General features: G+C 32.3%; 4 protein-coding genes across 17 annotated transcripts; 2 read left to right on the forward strand and 2 right to left on the reverse strand.

The window, feature by feature from the left end:
* Window positions 1–7,467: 7,467 nt before the first annotated feature.
* Window positions 7,468–8,684, reverse strand: LOC104647461 (putative F-box protein At1g32420). The gene has a single exon (XM_010322873.3). The coding sequence runs from the start codon at window positions 8,636–8,638 to the stop codon at window positions 7,526–7,528; it is 1,113 nt and encodes a 370-aa protein (XP_010321175.1). The 5' UTR covers window positions 8,639–8,684; the 3' UTR covers window positions 7,468–7,525.
* A 1,256-nt stretch (window positions 8,685–9,940) lies between these two features.
* LOC101258153 (putative pentatricopeptide repeat-containing protein At1g13630) lies at window positions 9,941–16,688 on the reverse strand. 14 transcript variants are annotated; one of them, XM_019214034.3, is made up of 4 exons: window positions 16,126–16,688; window positions 13,275–15,902; window positions 13,090–13,186; window positions 9,941–10,433 (listed from the first exon to the last, which is right to left on the reverse strand). In XM_019214034.3, exons 1-2 carry the CDS (start codon window positions 16,571–16,573, stop codon window positions 13,846–13,848), a joined length of 2,505 nt encoding a protein of 834 aa, XP_019069579.1. In that variant the 5' UTR covers window positions 16,574–16,688; the 3' UTR covers window positions 9,941–10,433; window positions 13,090–13,186; window positions 13,275–13,845. The 14 variants fall into 14 exon arrangements, with proteins under 14 accessions (XP_019069579.1, XP_010320827.1, XP_010320824.1 ...); XM_010322525.4 differs by having other exon boundaries at window positions 9,941–10,428; window positions 13,090–13,194; XM_010322522.4 differs by having other exon boundaries at window positions 13,090–13,194.
* On the forward strand, window positions 10,341–12,520 carry LOC112941529 (uncharacterized). The gene is made up of 3 exons (XM_026031061.2): window positions 10,341–10,476; window positions 11,645–11,824; window positions 11,909–12,520. Exons 1-3 carry the CDS (start codon window positions 10,472–10,474, stop codon window positions 12,156–12,158), a joined length of 435 nt encoding a protein of 144 aa, XP_025886846.1. The 5' UTR covers window positions 10,341–10,471; the 3' UTR covers window positions 12,159–12,520.
* A 1,512-nt stretch (window positions 16,689–18,200) lies between the features above and the next one.
* Window positions 18,201–21,173, forward strand: LOC101257468 (uncharacterized). Its single transcript, XM_004238967.4, has 5 exons — window positions 18,201–18,671; window positions 19,238–19,295; window positions 19,405–19,488; window positions 19,910–20,051; window positions 20,545–21,173. The coding sequence occupies exons 1-5, from the start codon at window positions 18,266–18,268 to the stop codon at window positions 20,821–20,823; spliced, it is 969 nt and encodes a 322-aa protein (XP_004239015.1). The 5' UTR covers window positions 18,201–18,265; the 3' UTR covers window positions 20,824–21,173.
* Window positions 21,174–21,282: the final 109 nt, after the last annotated feature.

Raw genomic sequence — 21,282 nt, forward strand, 5'->3', positions numbered from 1 at the left:
TATGACATTCAGAAGCTGAAGGGTTTACATAGTGCTGAGTTTGAGATGAAGGATCTGGGAGCCGCTCGGAAGATTCTAGGGATGGAGATCATTAGAGACAGAGAGAGAAGGAAACTTTTCTTGTCACAGAGAAGCTACATTCAGAAGGTCTTGGCGAGGTTTGGCATGTCTTCATCTAAGCCTATTGATACCCCCAGTGCTGCCAATATCCATCTCACTGCCATGTTCGTTCCACAGTCAGAAGAAGAGAAGGAGTATATGGCACGAGTCCCTTATGCCAATGCCGTAGGAAGTTTGATGTATGCTATGGTCTGTACAAGGCCAGATTTAGCACATGCAGTCAGTGTAGTGAGCAGATTCATGGGACAACCAAGGAAAGAACATTGGCAGGCTGTGAAGAGAATTTTCCGGTACCTTAGAGGTACATCTGACGTTGGTCTCATTTATGGAGGTGATACTCAGTGTTTGGTTACCGGCTATTCTGATTCTGACTATGCTGGAGATGTTTACACAAGAAGATCGATGACTGGCTATGTGTTTACCCTTGGAGGATCTGTCATCAGTTGGAAGGCAACTTTGCAACCTACAGTGACTTTGTCTACTACGGAAGCGGAGTACATGGCCTTGACAGAGGCTGCAAAAGAACGGATTTGGCTGAAAGGGCTGGTTAGTGATCTTGGTCTGCATCATGATCAGGCTACGGTGTATTGTGACAGTTTGAGCGCAATTTGTCTAGCCAAGGATCAAGTCCATCATGAGAGAACCAAGCATATTGACGTGAGGTATCATTTTCTGAGAAGTGAGAAGAGAATCAAGGTGAAGAAAGTAGGAACTGCTGATAATCCTGCTGATATGTTCACAAAGCCGGTTCCACAGAGCAAGTTTCAACACTGTTTGGACTTGCTCAACATCAGAAGCTGTTAATTGCCCTGCGGGGCAATTCTGAGGAAGAGGGGGAGGCCTGGCACTATCATAGTGTGTCTGAAGAATCTGTTTGGAGAATTCAAGTCAAGGTGGAGATTTGTGGAATGTCTTGAATCGGACCCGTTACAACCGGGCCCCCGACCCGACGGTATACAATGTTGTTGTATTGGGCCTTAATTATCTGTCAATTCTGTATTTTGGGCCCAAGCCTGTTAGGGCGTAGCTTAGCACTATATATAGACGCTATGGCAAACCCTATTCTGTAATTCTGTTCTTGCCTCTCTATAATAAAACTGCTCCCCCTCTTCCCGTGGACGTAGCCAATTTATTGGTGAACCACGTAAATCTGTTGTCTTGTTTTTCGCGTTTATATTTTCTCGTATTATATCAAATTCCGCATAACATAATATTTGTTTGGTTACGAGACTTTTAAAACTTGTGATGTCAAACATGTCATAACACTAATTACTGTCACGTTTAGCCCTAAAGCCTTGGCAAAGTTAACACGAACATGACCAAGTCTACCAAGACCTACTACATCAACGTGAAATTTTGATTTATCTAGTCTGAACTACATCAATGGGCTGTAAGTTGTAATTCCAGCACAAAGCCAATAGTCGTCTAATAGTAATAATTTGTTTTAGACACCTAAAATGTTGAGGCTCGAAAGATTTTAATGGTACTTTTGTGATTTTATTTTCATTTAAGTTTAAACTTTATGTTTAAAAAAAAAACTATTTATATTTTACCAAAATATTTTAAAACTTTAAATTAAATTACTCAAATCTTCATATTAATAAATAAAGTTTTACAATACTATCTTAGGTAATATATTGTAAACACATCACTACATCTGATTAACTAGAATTAATTCTTAGTTTTATATTACTAAGTGAGGCTAACTAAAAGTTTTATGTCATATAAGAATATTGTAATGAAAACAACTATGTCAACTCTAACACAAATAACTTTATTTATGTTCTCTATATATAATTAAGATTTTTCTTTGAATTTTATTTTGTACCACTAATTTTATTGAGATTTTTTGTTTCTATCTTGCAAATTTTAGGTTTACCGTTTCCTTTTACCAGAAAATTGCAGAGATATAAATGAGTTCGAAGATTAGTTCTTTACCAGAAAATTATAGAGAAATAAATGAGAAATATAAATGAGTTAGAAGATTAATTTTGACGTCTACGCAATTGCAAATTTCCGCTCATCTAAAACAAAATTATACGATATATTAAGATAGAGGTGTGTGCTTATCGTTTTCATTCATTTCATATCACCATTTTAGGAATTTACGCTTTTTGTATTACTAAACAAATATAAAGAAATATAGATTTCGATTTCCAAATCTCGTGGTAAACAAAAACGAAAAAACTTTTCTTTTTGAGGAAACGACACATGGGGCATTATTTACCTTGTAAAATAATTTCATTTTGAATTTTGTGATTTGAGCTTTGAGTCCCACACACCAATATCGATAAGGATGTTTATAAATATACAATAATATATATTTATAAAATTTAATGTTTTATATATATATATATATATATATATATATATATATAATGTTTATATATAAGTTTTCAACGGAAAATTTTGAGCTTGTCACTATTTTGTATGTGTAGCTACTCTACTACTTACAGATTTAAAAGAACTCGATTGTTTCTATTCAAACTTAATATTTGAGTTAAAATTTACTTATTAAGTAAAAATGATTAATCGAATTTCATAAAAAAACTTCCAGAAATCATAACTCATAAATACAGAAGCTTGATTCTGTCAATGATATCAGCTACCTCCAGTACTACGATCTTTAATCTCAAGTTATTGTATTTTATATAATTTGTGTTTGTATAAATCGAGAAAGACAACTATTTGGTGTACCCCTATCATTTTGAGGCAAGACATGTTAGCAGGTTTTTAAGTGAAGAAACCTCTCTTCTTTGTTAGAGTTTTCAGATTGAAAAATTTGAAGGAAAGAAATGGATCACTAATATGGGTTAAAGGTTTTTAAAAAAAAAATAAAAAAATTGGGTGTTTCTTTTGAAATTTAGGTGGGTCTTTATTAGGGTATTTTTTTTATTATTTAACATCTTTTTAGAATTTTGATTTAATTTTAAAAAAATTATGACGTGGACGAATTGTAACTTGCCACGTGTAAACACCGTTAAAAATAGCATGAATGAGCCTTTTCTAAACGGTAATAACATAGATGAGCCAACTTTTAATCGATGACATAAATGAGTCTTTTCTGAAAGTTTGATGGCATATTTCAGCCTTTTTCCCTTTCCAAAAATAGTCTTCCCCTTTCTTGAAAAGATGTGACTTTTATGAAGAGTTACAACTCTTATGAAGACTTATCGGAAAATAATCATCGTCTTTCATGAAATGATTGACTTTTATGAAAAGTTGTGACTTTTATGAATAGTTGCGACTTTAATGAAGAGTTGTACATTTATGAAAAGTTGTGACTTTTATGAAAAGTTGCAACTTTAATGAAGAGTTGCGACTTTTATGAAAGATTATGATCTTTTTAAAGGGTTACAACTTTTCTAAATAGTCATAACCTTTCCGATAAGATACAATAAATATTTGTTCACACTACCATTTGTTTTCACTAAATAGAGGTATTTCCTCTCATTTTAAAACAACGAAAAATTGTGAACCTCTTTTTCTTTTCCTTCTTCTTCACAATTATATGATTGTGTATTTTGCTCATGTTGAATGGCTCAGTGACACCATTGCTTATGTTAGAGATATTGGTATGTTTTTCATCGTCATTAATTTATTCTTACGTTATTATGTTTAAATGATAAGATTTAATAATTTTCATTTTCCTTTACACTTTTATGTAAGATAATATAGTGTTTTAGTTTTAGTGACCGATAGATTTTAAGTATTATTAAATTTTCGCGCAAAGCGTGGATAATTTTATGCTGATTCTTTAGGTAAATTTTCATCATGTTCATTTTCTATGTAAATTTACGTTGACTTTTTCCTTTACTTATAGGTCAAAGTCTCATGTTTTCAAAAAAGAAAATGAATGTACAGTCAAAATCTAATTTATTTCTTTTACTCAATAAAAATCTAGTACCTTATCTATTTTTTTTTATAACTGTTATTCTGGGTAGCATGGATCTTCACCCTTCATCAATTGAGTAATTTTTATTTTTAGTAAGTAAAATCATTTTTTCATGAGCGGAATTTGGATTGCAGTGAACCTGTGTACAAATAATTGTTGTTGCAATGAAAATGTATGCAAGTTATTTATTAATCTTCAAATTTATGACTCATCTACAAAGTATTTTATATTTTACTATCCTCTTCTTTCAATTTAAAATGTACCCTAGCAACTCACAACTATTTCATAACATTACAATGGTATTTTGAAATCGAAAAGTAAAGTAGAGTTCATTACATAAATTTTCTATACGCCTGATTAAATTTATGCAATTTTTAATTTCAATTTCTTTTGCATTACTACAAATTATCCAACTTTTAGGTGTTTCTACTATGCTCATTGTTGCATAAGTGTAGGAGATGAGAAGTGGTTTTATTACCTCCTTGGCAATGTGCTTTTTTGTAATTTTGCTTGCGAATCTAATATAACATGTTGATAATAATCAGTTTTAATGAGAGGAAATCTCAACTTTAAGAACAAGTATTATAGAATGTATGTCATATAATCATCAAATGAGACGAGATATATCACATATATTTTGCATTTCCTTCGGCCATACAAAAAATCTTTATGGTAAATGATGTACAAAGTAAAAAAGATAACTACAGCGGGTAAACTTAATAAGGATTATTACAAAGTTTGTAAACATGCATATGCAGTGAAAGAAGGATATATTTGGAGTTTCTCAGTTTGCTTACTCTTCTGAATTTTGACCGTTGAAGCCTCATTGAATTGTGAAGGCAGATTGTTTTGGTTGACAAGTGATTTTGTAGGCCGTAGTTTGAGACTCGGAAAAACATGGGCTCATTGTGGTCAGCTGTAATTTGAGACAATCAAGCAAGATAACAAGTAAAAAGAAATAAAGGGCAAGGAAATAGTGGTTGGCATATAAGCTGACATATGCAAGGAATTTGAAGTAGTGCACTTCAACCTTTAAAATTTGAAGGCATAGCCACATTGCATGAAGCTTGACAATTTTAATATCCTCGAGTGAGGTATTGACTTTACTTTGCATTATATTTTACAATTTTAAAACACGTAAAATGATATGTTTATTCCACTTTGTTCAGTATTGAAACGATGAAGGGTAGTCGAAATTTCACTGTTTGTTTGCACTTTTTTGTTTTTTAATAAATAAAGTTACAATGCTCAAAACTCATTAATTTGTGAGGACGGACTGTACGGATAATAGGCGAGTTCACATGTCGTAGGTTTTTTTTTATAAAACTAATTCATAATTGTTTAGTTTTTTTTCATGTTTATGTTGTAAGTTCACATAAAGTCATAGTTATTCAATATACATCTCCTCAAAACACTAAATCAAATAGGCTAAGAATGTAACATATTGACAAACTTTTGTAAATTAGAGATGGTTCATTCGGCAGAGTTGACGTAATCATTTCCACGTATGCTACTACGCACAAGCACTGGTGTAGTAAAGTAAGGACATTATTTCCAAATTCACTCATATTTTAATATAGAGGAAGATAACGAAAAAACTTGAGGCAAAAAAAGTATTTTAATAAGTGAAAATAGAAAATATTTGCATTGTAAAAGTATTAATTGAAATATTTCTAGCAAATGGTATTTAGGTTATATTTGAAAAGAATTAAGATAGTCAATGTTTTATCACATTTTTAAAGATTCATTTGCTAGTCAATGTTTTATCACATTTTTAAAGATTCATTTGCTACTTAGTAAAAATAAATAGGAAAAAGGGTCAAAAATACCCTTGAACTATAGTAAAAGGTCTAAAAATACCGTGCATCCATTTTTATGTCTAAAGATACTCTTCTATTCACCTTTTTCGCTCACTTATACCGTTGAAACTAACAATTCTCTCTTTATTTTTTATTTTTTATAAATACTTATTACGTGTCATTCTTCTATGGGATAGTATAAAGAGTCCACCTCAATTAGATTATTTATCATTATTTATTCAAACCATAACAATATACTTCTTCAAGACCCTATTTTTTTATAAGAAAAATATTGTAAATTTTATTACTCATTTATTTTTGGATCCAACTCCTCTCCATTTTCTCAATCTTTTACATGGATTGAAGATCCATGACAAAAGAAAAAATTAACGACTAATATTTAATTAATCAATCAAGACTCTAAAGATGATATAGATCACAAATATTTTATTTAAAAAATTATTATATCATACTAATACCAATATATTATTTTATCCACAAATACATTATACATATTTTTGGCTATTTTCCTACTAAAAATTTTCCTATGTCTACGGCCATCCATTTATTTATTTTTCTTTCATCTTTTTTAATGAGTTAATCGTTTAAGTAAAATTATTTGTGAATCTTTTTCTTTAAAAAGTAGTTAAAAAAAATAAGTTAACAATTTTTCTATTTATTTATTTTTAAAAGGGAAGATAGATATTGTGGCACTACTAATATTTTTATAATATATTAATTATTTTTAAAAAAAAAGTTAAATAAATAAATTAGAGAAAATAAAAAATTACTAAAATTTTTTTAAAAAATTGGGGTCTTGAAGATGTATATATATGTATATATATATATATATATATATATATATATATATATATATATATATATATTATTTAAATAGATTATGGAAAAATAATTAATAGAGATGAGATTTTTATTTTATCTAATAAAAAAATGATATAGAATAAATTTTAAAAAAAAATAATTTTGAGTTGTTTGTTATAAAGGTATAAGTTAGTCAAAAAAGTGAATAAAAGATATAAGTGAGCCAAAAAGGTGAATGGAATGGTATTTTTAGACCAAAACATGGATGAAGGGTATTTTAAAACCTTTTCATATAGTTCAAGCGTAACTTTGACCCTTTTTCAAAATAAATATAAATTACAAGAGTAGCATTTTATAAGTTGGAGTGTTTAATTAACATGAAGGAGATGAATTAATCATTTAGATATAAAGACCTTAAATCAGAGTATTTATTAATTTAACATTTGAAGTCAAGCTTAAGTGTATGTCTATATATGATCCCGCAAAAATGTAATAACAGCAATGTGATAATATTTTCATATTCTATCAAATAAAGGTCACAAGCATAATGCAGAATTGTATTGCTGTAAAAATATCTATTTTCATGGATTCAAATTAGTCAAACCCAACATAATTAAACATATATTTTTGTTATATTAGATTAAAAATCGCAACTCTTTACATGTTCTTGAATGTACTGCTCGAAACCAAAACAAGTAAAAATATCTTTTGACAATGCAAATTAGTATCATGAACGATTTTGAAGGACTTGCTGAGACATCAATTCAAATGTGAAACATTGTTTAAAAAATGTAAGTTAATAGAGATAGTTGGCGCGGTTAGTTTACCTAGTTATAATTAATACATAAGTATTTATTCAAAGTAAGTAAGTTTTGTAGCAATCTAGAAACTAATCGTTAATAATAAAATTTAATGGGATAATATTTTCAACAAACCTACTAACATGTCTTGATCCAAAATCGTAAGAAAACACCAAATATGTTGAGTTGCTAATAAGGCTCGAAGTTGCCAAAATGGATTTTGGATCCATTGTTCTCTTGTCAACGTTTTCTGCTTCAAGAAAGGCAAGTTTCTCCTCCACTGCATCGGAATCATATTGAAATTTAGTGAAAACCTTATTGACCTCATCGTACACCAAATTGCAGTTTTTAGGTTGGTCAGGTGGGTACACAATCAACTTTCCGCATAGTGCAGTTTGAATTTCACTCACTCGACTCTTGTGTGGAGGTGAAAGACTTCCAAACTTCTCATTGGTTACGTTGAAATAAGTGATGGTATTTAGGTCACGGGAAGTCCAATAAAACACCCCATTGACAAAGACACAATCACAATAGCAGTTGTAAAGTTTACTAGGGCTGTTTTCATCGCAAATTCTTCTCCATGATGTGTTGGTTCCTAGAGTTCGAATCTTCAAACATGGCCTTTTCTTGTAGTAAATACGATCGCGAAGCAATTTGTATCTTTTTATGTTGGAATCATATCCCAGATACAAACGTGCAAAAACCCAATCACTTTTATATCCCAACGAGAATGGCAATGCTTTTATTTCTCCTGTTGTTATGTTATACAAGTAACCTTGACTCTCTTTACGATTATACAAACAAACAAGACCATTGCAATGATTTGAACATATATGAAAATTCTCCCTGTGGTGAAAATAATTAAGAGGACCAACAAGTTGTAAAGGGAATTTTTCAAGATGTGCTGTGGACTTACCAATATTCGTGTGGTGTGGAATTAAATAAGGTATTTTTATACGTACTTCAAATAAGAGGCGGGGACGATAGATAGAACAACGAGCAATGTGGTAATTCACAAAGTTGACATCGTATCGTATCAAACTGTTCAAAGATTTCGAAACACATTTAAATCTCATAAGAGACTTGGCTGGTAGCCACGTTAGTATCTCGAATATAATGTCATCTACGAAATCATGTATACTCCTTCGACATCGTTTTTGATTACTTTGTGGTGTATTGAGTGCTTGCTTTTCACCTTCCATGGCTATGGAAAAGAGAAAACAAAACAAGAAGAGGGAACATATTAAATTTAACAAATTAAGGCGTATTTGTATTTGGTTTTGGTTTACTACTTTAAGGATACCTACTATTTAAAAAAAGGATGACCTAATTTGAATTGAAACGCAGTTTAAGAAAAGAAGCTAGACTTTTTAATCTTGAAATTTAAATTAAAATTAAGTATCAAAATGCCTTATAAAAAAGGAAAGGGATCGAAAAAACAGATGGAGTATTTATCAGTGCTCAAAGAATCTAATTCAGAAAAGAGTTGCACTAATTGGACAACTAATAAAAGAATTAGACAAATTAAACTTTTAATTATGATTTTCAAAATGTCTTTCATTCTTACGCCGTCTTTGCATCTACTATATATTTGATTTTGGAGTCCTAAGCCAAAAGCATAATTTTTCTTTCGGAAAACATAAAAGGCATATTTAAAAAAATTAACTAAAAGGGGAGCAATTTTCTTCTAACAATTATTGACGTCGTTACTCTAAAAAAAAAGTTCTGTAAAATTGCTGATGTGGCAGTGATTTTGTCCAAAAAAAATATTTGCTTTTCAAACGTCGTTGCCCTTGCAACATTTTTCTTGGTTTTTTTTTTTTAGAAAAATGAAAATCGCTCCTACTACAGTGATTCTCTTTAAGAATCTTAAAAATAAATCTATAAATCGCTAGCCAAGGAGCGATTTTATCGGGAAAAAATTTGAAATTTACTGTGCATATTTTATTAAAAAATTCATTTTATGGCCGCCTTAGATTTTCTTAAGAACATTTTTTAAAAGGATAAAAATAAAAATCAAAGTGACAGCCATGGTTAAAAAAAGGGGTTTTGCAAATCGCTGCCAATGCAGCGATTTCAATTTTAAATTTCTGTTTTTTATTTTATAGAAGGCAGCCATATTTTGGTCTGAAAACAAAAATTTTCAGAAGAACACCGTCTCTGCGACGGATCTTTCAAAACAAAAATTTTAGAAAAACGTTGCCCCTGCAACAATCTTTGAAAACAAATTTAACAGTATTAATATTTGTTAGAAGACGGAGCGATTTCACCCTTTTAGTAAAAAAATTTGATGTGCCATTTATGTTTTTCGAAAGAAAAAAAGTTACCCTCTTAGCTTCAAACTGTTTGATTTTGATAAGAGGTGCCTTAGTTCTGTACTGTAGGGGACGAAACCACTTTCTAATTAGTTGGTTGGTTAGTTAAAAGTTTAACAGCTGTCATACATAAGCGGTTAGATAACTATATGAAGCATATATAGCTACTGAAATAACAAATTCAATTCATTTACTACTCAACCGCTCCTCTCATTTTCTCTTAAGAGATATCTTCAAGCTTCATGGAATCTGTGTTGAATGTGTGTTTTTGCAGAAATATCTGAATGGAATCTGTGTTAAACAGTGGATGCATGTAATCAGTACAAGGCCTAGATATTGTTCAATATATAGCGTAGCTCCATCTTGATCAATATTTTCCTCATTCACGTCTCCATCTTGATCTGCATTTTCCTCATCAGTATCTCCATCTTGAGCAGTTGCATCTCCATCTTGAGCAGTAGCTAGCGCCTCCATCTTGAGCAGTTGTCTCTCCATCTTGAGCAGTAGCTAGCGCCTCCAGCTTGAGCAGTTGTCTCTCCATCTTGAGCAGTAGCTAGCGCCTCCAGCTTGAGCAGTTGTCTCTCCATCTTGAGCAGTAGCTGGCGCCTCCACCTTGAGCAGTAGCTGGCGCCTCCATCTTGAGCAGTTGTCTCTCCATCTTGATCCTGATTAGCACCCTAATCTTGTTCCCCATTAAACGAAGAAACAGTACATCATTCGATGAAGTAAGCATGTACAGATTCATAAAGAATCTTTTTTCTTTTTGATGAAGTAATTAGTTCTATTGCAAGCATCATTAATAGTTACAAAAGCTTAGTAGCTGACATGGTTCAGAAATGAATCAGGGCAATCTAGAGGGGATAAATAAACCCAACTATACAAAAACATGAGGCAGATAGCTTTTAAAGATTGGTAGGTAGTTGATATTCCATCAAAACATCTTCTATTCCTTTCTTTCCAGATACTCCAGAAAATGGCTGCAGGTATCATCTTCCAGATTCTCTTGATGGTGCTATCAACTTTCCATCAACCCCAGCTTTATCACAACATCCCTGATATTATGAGACATGACCCATTTGAGGCCAAAAAGAGCTCAAAACATACTCCACAAGTTTGCTGCTATTTCACATTGTAGAAATAGGTGGTTGTGTGTATCTAGTTCCTTCATGCACATATAACATCTGGTAGCTATCTGAAACTTCCTTCTCTGTTATTGCATTTTGTGGGCCTAGAAGCTTGAAAGCTGCTTTAACTGAGAACTTCCCACCCCTTTTTCTCCCCAGTTGAGTTGAGTTGCTCTGGTGTTCCACTGTTAATTGCAACACTGTGAAGTGCTGCTAGTAGGCTGACCAACTCCTCCATTTCCCCGTCCTGTATGTTCCTTCTGAGGATGATTTTCCAAGAATTCCCTTCTCTGTATTGCTGAATAGTAGAGTTAGGCTCCCTTGCTATCTGGAACACGTTAGGATAAGCAACCATTAAGGAGGAATTGCCTATCCATTTCTCTCTCCAGAAACTGATATGTTGTCCATCCCCTGCAATTAAGTGTGTGTGTTGAGAGAACACCTCCCATAATTTGCGTATACTTCTCCAGACACCAACTCCATATGGCGCTGTTGAAACATTAGAACACCAGTGGTTTAGTGCTCCATGTATACCAATAATCACATCCTTGCAAAGGCTATGCTCCTCTTGAGTGTATCTCCACGACCACTTCATAAGTATTCATAAAGAATCTTCCTTTTCTAACTACATGTCCGGTTGATGAATTCATGTAATGATTTTCCACCCAAGCATATATAGTTCCATAGTTATCATAGCCTCAATATATATAGTGTTTCATAATTAATTATTCATCTAATTGAGTTTATTGTTTGTTCTGTTCTGTCGCAGAAACATGACTGAAATCACACAAATGAAAAAAATTCAACGAGTCTACAACGAATCAATGAAGCTGTTGGACGAAAATTTGGGCGATTTACGCTTTTATAAGTACTGTTCAAGTTTTGATAAGACTGACTACATATACAGCATTATGGGTGACTGTCATGGCATCAACCGGCAGACACTCAAGTAAATAAGCTAATTACCATTTAGCTTGCTCATAGTTGCCAATAATAAATTCAAACTCACACTCTTTCTTTATTTTCTTTTCAGGAACAACTTGGATGGCTCAACCTCAACAGAGCAGGACGTGAGGGATGATATATCCTTAGCGCTGGGTGAAGTCTTTTGGGAGACGTTTAAGCGAGAGGTAAATGAATTTGATGTCGTGCATGCTTTTAACAGGCAGAAAACCACCTATTATTTCTTCACCAAAGAAGAAGAAAAATTGGTGATTTGTCTCGAGTTGAACCAACAAGCCTCGAAAAAAGTAGCTAAAATCTTGAAGGATGAATTGCCTTAAATTGAAGGAAATGTAGTTAAAGGTTTTGGGTTTGAGTTCTGGATATATAGAAAATTTTGTTGGGAGGCTAAAGATGAAATGTTTCCTTGATTAGGGGGGCAAATTGCAAAAAACTCGTTGAAAACAAGTTAATACTCTTCTTTACCAAGGGAATACTTTACGCAACCTCCTTTTTTCTTTTACTGTCTGAGCATGCAATTTTTTAGTTTGGTGTCCATTTTAAGGCTTACTTTAATTAACAAACATATTATATTTTTGTTTTCCTTTTTAGGAAGTTGGCTGATATAATTTGCTATAGAAATGAAATGTGATAGTTCATGTTAGATAATAAGTAATAAATATGGACATAGTGCTGCAGTCTGCCACTCAAAAAGTTTTATTAATTCACTTTCAGCAACAAATTAAGGCTACTGTTAAGCATAAATGATTCTATCAAGCAAGCATAACAGGCATCAGATAGGCTGATTGACACCCAAGTTCCTCGGACTCTCCAAAAATGTTGCCTCACCCATGTTGGATCCTTCAAAAATACACTATTTTTGGAGGATCCGACAAGCACCTATCAGCAACATAGATTGACACTACACTCAGTACATTACTACATTTATAGTGGACTTGTTTATATGTCTCTTCTTTTTTATAGCTTATATCAGTTGCAAAGTAAATATGCATATTTGCTAAAAAGAAGGTAATATGGAGCAGTCTATAAGCAAGAGCTACAAATCATGCCATTAATCATCTCCAAGATAGACTTAATGGAGGAACAGATGCAAAATTCACTAGTTTGGAATGAACTTCAGACAATACCAGCAATTCTAGCAAGTCAAAACTGGAACAAAGAACTGATTATACTAACCCAATATAAGGAATATGATACCATAACCAAAAACCAGAAAGGAACAAAAGAAAAACACAGAAGAACATTTGGTACCTGTTAACTTTTCTTTCAGATGCCGAAGTCATTTGTCTTTTCTCCACAAAATGTGTTCCGTCGAAGGACATAATCCCTAAGACCTCATCTATCAAGTCTATATAACTGCATAGTCAGTGCAATTACAAACCTTTCCTACCAAAAAAATTTAAGTCAGGAATGAGTTATTGAATAGGTCCACATACCTTATAAAATCAAGTTACAACTTCTAGGAACTTCTCTCATAACATCACAAGAACCAAGAAGCTCACATATTGCACCAGAGCACAATAATCATCCTGAATTGGTGTCTCGTACACTTAACCACACATGAACCAAGAAGTTCATATATTGCAGCAGAGCACAATAATCATCCTGAATTGGTGTCTCGTGCACTTAACCACACATGAACCGAGAAGCTCACATATTGCACCAGAGCACAATAATCATCCTGAACTGGTGTCTCCTGCACTTAACCACACATGAACCAAGAAGCTCACATATTGCACCAGAGCACAATAATCATCCTGAATTGGTGTCTCGTACACTTGACCACACATGAAGCAAGAAGCTCACATATTGCACCAGAGCACAATAATCATCCTGAATTGGTGTCTCGTACACTTGACCACACATGAAGCAAGAAGCTCACATATTGCACCAGAGCACAATAATCATCCTGAATTGGTGTCACGTACACTTGACCACACATGAACCAAGAAGCTCACATATTGCAAGCAGAGCTCAATAATCATCCTGAATCGGTGTCTCTTACAGTCAACCACAATTTGAGTCAGTATCTAAGCCACACTTAATCATCAAAGAGGCCAACTGGAACACAGAATTGTGATCACGGAAACTGTTAAGCATAAGAAAACAAATCTGTGAATCAACAGAAATGCCATGAAACAACATCATACGCAGAAAAATATCTACGCCAGCTAGTAAGTTTCTTTTGCACAACCTATTAATCACAGCACTATAATCTCTAATAGTGATTTCAAAGCCCTTCTCAATCATCTTTTGGAACAGAACTACTGCCTTATGCACTGATCCTTTTGCACAATATGCTTTTATTAGAATGGTGTAATCACATTTCATCAGGCCAACATCTTGGAGTTCAGAAAATAGTTCCTCAGCATCTTTTAGCTCTCCATGTGTACAATAACCATTAAGAAGAATGTTGTACGTGACACGACTTGGCTGAAGTTTGTGCACCGCCATCTCTTTATATAATTTGCAAGCGCCTTCTACATCGCGAGCTTCACATAAACTTTTAATAATGGTGTTGTAGAAAACTTCATCACGCTGAAAATCATCCGGTAACATACTCTTTAGTATCTCAATAGACTCATGCATTTGCCTTCTTTTACAGAGGCATTTCATTATCACTGTGTAAGTGACATGAGTTGGTTCTATGCCCCTTGCTTTCATTTCATCTAGCAATTCAAAAACAGTTTGCATTTTCCCTTCTTCACCATACGCATTCATAAGAGTTGTGAACGTCCTCGCTGATGGTATCAACCCATGTGCACATATAGTGTCAACCCACTTTCTTGCATCGTCTAACTTTCTGGCTTTGCAGAACCCATATATCAAGGAATTGAAAGTAGCTATGCTTGGGGTTATTCCTTTCCCTGTTATTAGTTTGTATACCTGAACAGCCTCACCGATGTCACCAAGTTTTGCATATCCGTCAATCATAATATTAACCAAGAAAATGTCATCTATTAAGTCGCAATATATTAAAGCGTCAAACAAAACTCTTGCCTCATATATGTACCTTTTCTCACAGAAGCTTTTGAGAATAGATCTATGAGCAACAATATTTGGAATAATTCTCTTACAACACATATCTTTGTACAATTGAAAAGCCATATCAACCAATCCTTGCTTACAAAGGCCTTGAATGAGAATAGAGTACATGATATGATCCAGTTTACGACCGTTGCTCTCTATCTCATGGAACAAATTCATAGCTTCATCTAGACGTCCGCTTTTACACAAACTGCTTAGTAACATGTTGTCTGAGATAGCACTGGCATGGACCCCCTCCTTCGAAAACATCTCCTTTCTCAACTTAATACTCTTCTCATCAATATTACCTTCTTTGCAATATCCACAGTTCAACATTGTATATGTGAAAATATCAGGATTCATGCCTTTATGAAGCATTTTATTAATGAACTTCCGGATACCATTCATCATACCAAGCAGATGAAATCCTTTGGCGAGGACGTTATAAGTTTCCAGATCAGGCTCTAAACCATGTTTCTTCATATTATCTATGAACTCCAATGCTTCTTCCATTGCACCCGCCACACTTAATCCGTGAATGAGAATATTGTAACTATATATATTGGGATAAAATCCACACTTAAACATCATACAAAAGAATGACTTAGCAACATCTACAGAACCCATTTTACAGAAACTCGACATAAGAGCATTGAAAGACACAACACAAGGCTCAGACTCTCTACATTCAGTCCCTCGAACAAAATTAACAGCTTTTTGAATCAAGAATTGTTTGCACAGACCATCTATAAGAATGGAATTAGTATGCTCACTCGGGTTTATCCCACTGTCTTTCATGTCATAGTAAACATCCCAGATGTAATCAGTATGCCTCAAATTATACAACAAATTATTGTATGTAAATACAGAAGCCTGGATATCGAAATCTTTCATCTTTGCAAAAACAAAGAGCGCATCATCAACCATCTGACAATGGGAATAAGCAGAAACCAGCACATCCCAGACAACATGATTAGAGTCCCATTTCTGAAAATGAATCAAAAGCAGTTCGCACATCGAATGAGCTGAACCAAAGCCTGGTTGGAAATCACAATAAATCTATATAAACAGCAAAATGAGCAATGTAAGAAGTACTCCCTAGTTACCCTACACTAATACTTGCACATATATATAGAGTTCACTAAAAAGAATGATTTAGCAACATTTACAATATCTTAGGGGAAAGTGGACAAGTAATACGAGTGGAAGGGAGAAACAAAAAAATAGAATTTTTACTTAAATAGCAAATAAATAAAATACCTTCTTGTTGAACCAAATGTTGTAAATGAATCTTCAAAGCTCTAAACCTCTGTTTTTTAGCCAAAACATGAGCAACAGCAATGTGTGAAGCTCTGGAATGATTAAACCCATAATCATTTCTCAATAAGAAGAAGAACTCAAGGGCAGATTCGGAATTTTCAAAGCTCAGTTTCTCAACAATGTCTTCAATTTCCGATGAATTTAGCTCCAAGATTGAAATTTTAAAACATGGGTCACCTCTTAAAATCTTTCCGGAGCCTTTAGTGCAATGATTTTGGAGAAAAAAGTTGAAGATTCTTGAAACTGCAGCTCTGGTGGTTGTGGTAGTTGGAGGTGGTGGTTCAGGGTGGTCGACGGCGAGGTTGGCGGTGGAGAAAGAGGGTTTATGGTGACGGAGAGCGGAGATTAATCGAGATTTTAGGGGTGATTTTAGCGTTATTCGAAGCATTAGGAGAAGAAGAAGAAAAACGGGAGATTTTTACAGAGGTTTAGGGTTTAAGAGAGAAAAAGAGGAATTATTGATTTTTGGAAGAGACAAAATGAAATGAAGTCTTCACACCTTTTTTTTTTGTCTTCTCTTTCCTTTTGCTAACTAATCTCGAAATTAATTTTAAAATAAGTTTATTTCATATTTGATTATGATAATATTGTCTCGTAACTAATAATGTTATTTTTATTCCACGTTAAGAATGAAATAACAATCATACATAATTATAAAAAATATGTTTTTTAACTTAGTTTTAACTATATTTTCGTCTTTCAATTTTGAATGTACACGAATAGACACTTAATTAGTATAAAATCGAACAAATAACCACATTCATTCTACGTCGAAATCCTACGTGACCATTTCATGTCTTATATGGTGTTTCAGATATATTGTGTCTATTTATTTAATTTTATACAAGTTTATATAACATAAGACTTGTTTAAAAGGATAGTGTTCTCATTTAATTTGCCAAGCTCGAAATTATTTTTTTAATTATTTTTATTGCATAAGGGTCGTAAGGAAGAGAGATAGGAGGGGGGATTATAAATTGTGGAATCGATTCATTATTAACAATTAATACATTGAAACTTTAGATAATTAATTAATTAATTGAACTACTAAGATTCCTGATCGAGAACGCTTTGGTTTTACTAATCTTTGTTAAAATATTGACTTGCAAGTTGGAAGGGGAAAATCATTTTCCAAAGATAGCACATATAATTACAAAATTACAAAAAGAAAATGCACAAAAAGGAAGGATGAAATGTATATATAGAGTGAGTATTAAGTCTTAGCAAATAAAGGCAACCCCATTACACTTGCATTGAAGTAACATTTGAACTAAAATCATAGTTAAAACCAAAAATGTTTTTCAAGCTTTATAACTCACTCTTTAACTCTAATTAGTTTTCTATAAAGTATTTTTGGGTGTTTAATGTTACATTTACAATATGATCATATATTATTATGCCTAGAAGTAGCAAATACATCATAGAGGAGGATGCAGACTTAATTTTCAAGAAATATTTTAAGATGAAGGAGAAGATAAGAAAAAAAAAGTTAAGATCGTAAGTTAATAATATGTATTATTATCATCAAGGGTTGCGGTAGGATGGATAAAAACTCTTTAGTCGTAATTTTAATTCTCATGTTCAAATATTGAGGATAAATAACCCGATAGAAAATAAAGAGAGAAAAAACTCTATTAGTCTAACATTCTTTTTCAGAACCGATGGTGTAAAATGGTCTTAACTTTTTGCCTCAATATTGAATTAATGAACGATTCAATTCGTTGGAAACTAGACTCAAAGACCGATATGACAATGTGATGCCTCAAATGTGAATATCTTTTACTAAAAATCTTGTGCTTCTGGAAAATCTAAACTTCTTCAACACTTTAATTCTCAAACTTTCTATTGTCAACAAATAATTTTTTACAATCCACAAACCATTTTCATATCAAATTTGCTTCAATTATAAGTCTAAAAAGTTGCCTCATTATGAGATTCACATTCTACCAACTTCACCTTTTATTAACATTCTTAATTAATCCATCAGTTCAAAATCCAATCTATATATATTCCAATCATCTTTTCACATATTTACAATCCATAGCAACTTTAATTTATTTATTTATTCCCCCCAAAAAAAATGTCTAAGCAAAGTGTGAGGAAACATCATGCATTAGAGAAACATAGAGAAAAAGAAAAAACAAGAAGCAATAATATTAGTAGTAATTTCTTATTATCTAAACATTGGAAAAAAATTTACCCTATAGGGTTACATAAAACAAGTTCTTCTCTCTCACTTTCTTCACTATCTTTATCTTTATCACAAACTTCAAATGATTCTTCGATTACTGATTCTTCTTCAATCACTCCATTGGATCAAAAAATCTCTCTAGCACTACGATTAATCGCGTCATCAAGGGAGAAAAATGAGGGTTCGAGCATGTCCAATAAGAACGTGGCTCGAATGATTAGTCCAAACCCTAATCCAAACCCTAGTAGTGAAGAAGAACTCATGAGAAGGTGCAATTGGATAACTAGTACTAGTGGTAAGTTTCATAAGTAGTTTCAATTTTACTTTTCTTTGAAATATTGCTAATATTTTAAAATGTCTTATAATATAGTAATTTCAGATTTTCATTTTATATGATGGCGTTTGATTTATCTTTTCTAATGATGATATTTGATTGTGGATAGAACTTAAAAGAGATGTTATTTAGACTTTATTAAATATAATGAGCATAATATAATATTATTACACAATCAAGTTGAATCGATCTATAATAACATAATTAGTAAAGTCAGGAATTTTGATAGTCAAATTTGAGATTTAATATATTTGTATAACGAGTGATGTTTGACCTATACATATATATAATTTATTGACCACGAGGGCGATCAAGGCCATGCATAGTTTTGTGATTCTTTATGGCACGTCTAATATGATAATTTGAAAAATAAAGTAATAACTTACTTAACTGTCTAATATTGTTTTGTTTATAGTATTTGGAAGTGGAATTATTTGAATTATTAATAAATTGACACTTACTTTGTACCAAATTATCTTGACATAATTGTAAGATTAATTTATTTGAATTTAATTTGTTATATGCAGATAAGGTTTATGTGCAATTCCATGATGAATGTTGGGGAGTTCCTGTTTATGATGACCAGTAATTAATAATTTTATGATTAATTTTGGAAGTCATTTTACTAAACTTATACAACATTGAAAATATAGAAAATTTTATTAACAAATAATTTTTTCAATTAATTAAACAGTCAATTATTCGAGCTTCTTGCATTATGTGGAATGCTTATGGATTTCAATTGGACTGAAATTTTAAAGAGAAGGGAACTAATAAGGTACATAAGTTCTCCCCCTTTCAATTTATATAATTGATGATAGTGTGATTTTACTTTTACGTCATTACTAATGGTGGATTCAGAATTTGAATTTTATGCATCTGGAATTATAGCATTTTCAGTTATTGGATCTAAGCTAATACTAATATACACATAATTAGTGAATTTCGTAAGACAACATTATATTTAGTTTAAAATTATTAGATGTCCTGAATTTAAAGTCAAAATTGTACATGTAATCGATATGATTTAACTTGTTATAGCACGTAATATATTGTACTTTTTTGGGTTATTGATTCCACTTAATTATTACTAACAATTATTCGTAATTACCTTTTAAAAGACCTGATCTTGTAATAATCTTTTAGTAATATAGGTGTAATTGAAGTAACATTTTTTTCTTAATGTGTGGAATATATAGAGAAGCATTTGGTGGATTTAATGCAAATTATGTGGCCAAAATGGGGGAGAGTGAGATTGAAGAATTAATCTCAAATCCATCACTCAATTTAGCAGAAAGCAGAGTTAGATGCATAGTTGACAATGCCAAATGCATAATCAAGGCAAGTTCCAAATCTTTTAATTTAGGGAAAATGTACAAGTACCCGTGAACCTATGCCCGAAATTTCAGAAACACACTTATACTATACTAAGGTCCTATTATTCCCATGAACTTTATTTTATAAGTAATTTCTTACCCCTTTTCGGCTTATGTGGCACTAGGTTGAAAAAAAAGTCAACCAGCGTTGACCCCACAAGAAAGGGCTACGTAAGCCGAAAAGAAGTAGAAAATTATTAATAAAATAAGTTCAGGGGATAATAGGACCTTAGTATAGTATAAGTGTGTCTCTGAGATTTCTGACATAGACTGAGAACATAAAAAAAATAATCATTGTCATAGAGTTTCAAATTTGATATACGAAATTCCATGATATGAAAGTGGCTATTTTTTCAATTACATGACTGAAAAGTGACTAGCCCGCGCTATTACTAAAATTTATTAAGTTGTTAACTTAATCATCTTTTTTTTCCTCATTAATCAATTAACCTATGCAGATTGTGAGAGAATATGGATCATTTAGCAGCTACATGTGGAATTATGTGAATTATAAACCTATAATTAACAGATTTAGACATCCAAGAAATGTTCCATTAAGAACACCAAAAGCAGAAACAATTAGCAAAGATTTATTGAAGAAAGGATTTAGATTTGTTGGGCCAGTAATTGTTTATTCATTCATGCAAGCTGCTGGGATGACAATTGATCATTTGGTTGATTGTATTAGGCATAAACATTGTGTTAATCTTGCTGAAAGACCATGGAGGCATGTATGAGTTTAATTTATTTTAATTATGTATGCTTTTTATTTTATTTTAAGTTGTTTTTTTGCCAACAAATTTAGTGTAATTCACGAGTGAAATAATTACCTAGAAAGAGTGGTGTGTGCGCAGACTTGTTTCTATTATGTGAATGTAGAGAACACTAGCTTTTGTTTATAACAATATATTCAGTGTAATTTACGAATAAAGTCTGGAGAGATTGGTGCGTACACCGTCTTGTTGTTGCCACTAGTTTTGCTTGAAAGAATGTAATCAGTATAATCTTATGAGTGGTATCTGAAGAGAGTGGTGTGTACATAGTCTTGTTTTTGTCTTGTGAATGTAGAGAGATTGTTTTTGGCAAATGGCTTTACTCGTATGTATCAATTATGAGTTGAATGGTGTATTTAGTTCCATGTTTATTTTTAATTATATAAAATTGTAAATTGCATTTTTTTATTACTAATTATGAAG

Source organism: Solanum lycopersicum, chromosome 5 (genome assembly GCF_036512215.1).
Source record: "Solanum lycopersicum chromosome 5, SLM_r2.1".
Classification (NCBI taxonomy): domain Eukaryota; kingdom Viridiplantae; phylum Streptophyta; class Magnoliopsida; order Solanales; family Solanaceae; genus Solanum; species Solanum lycopersicum.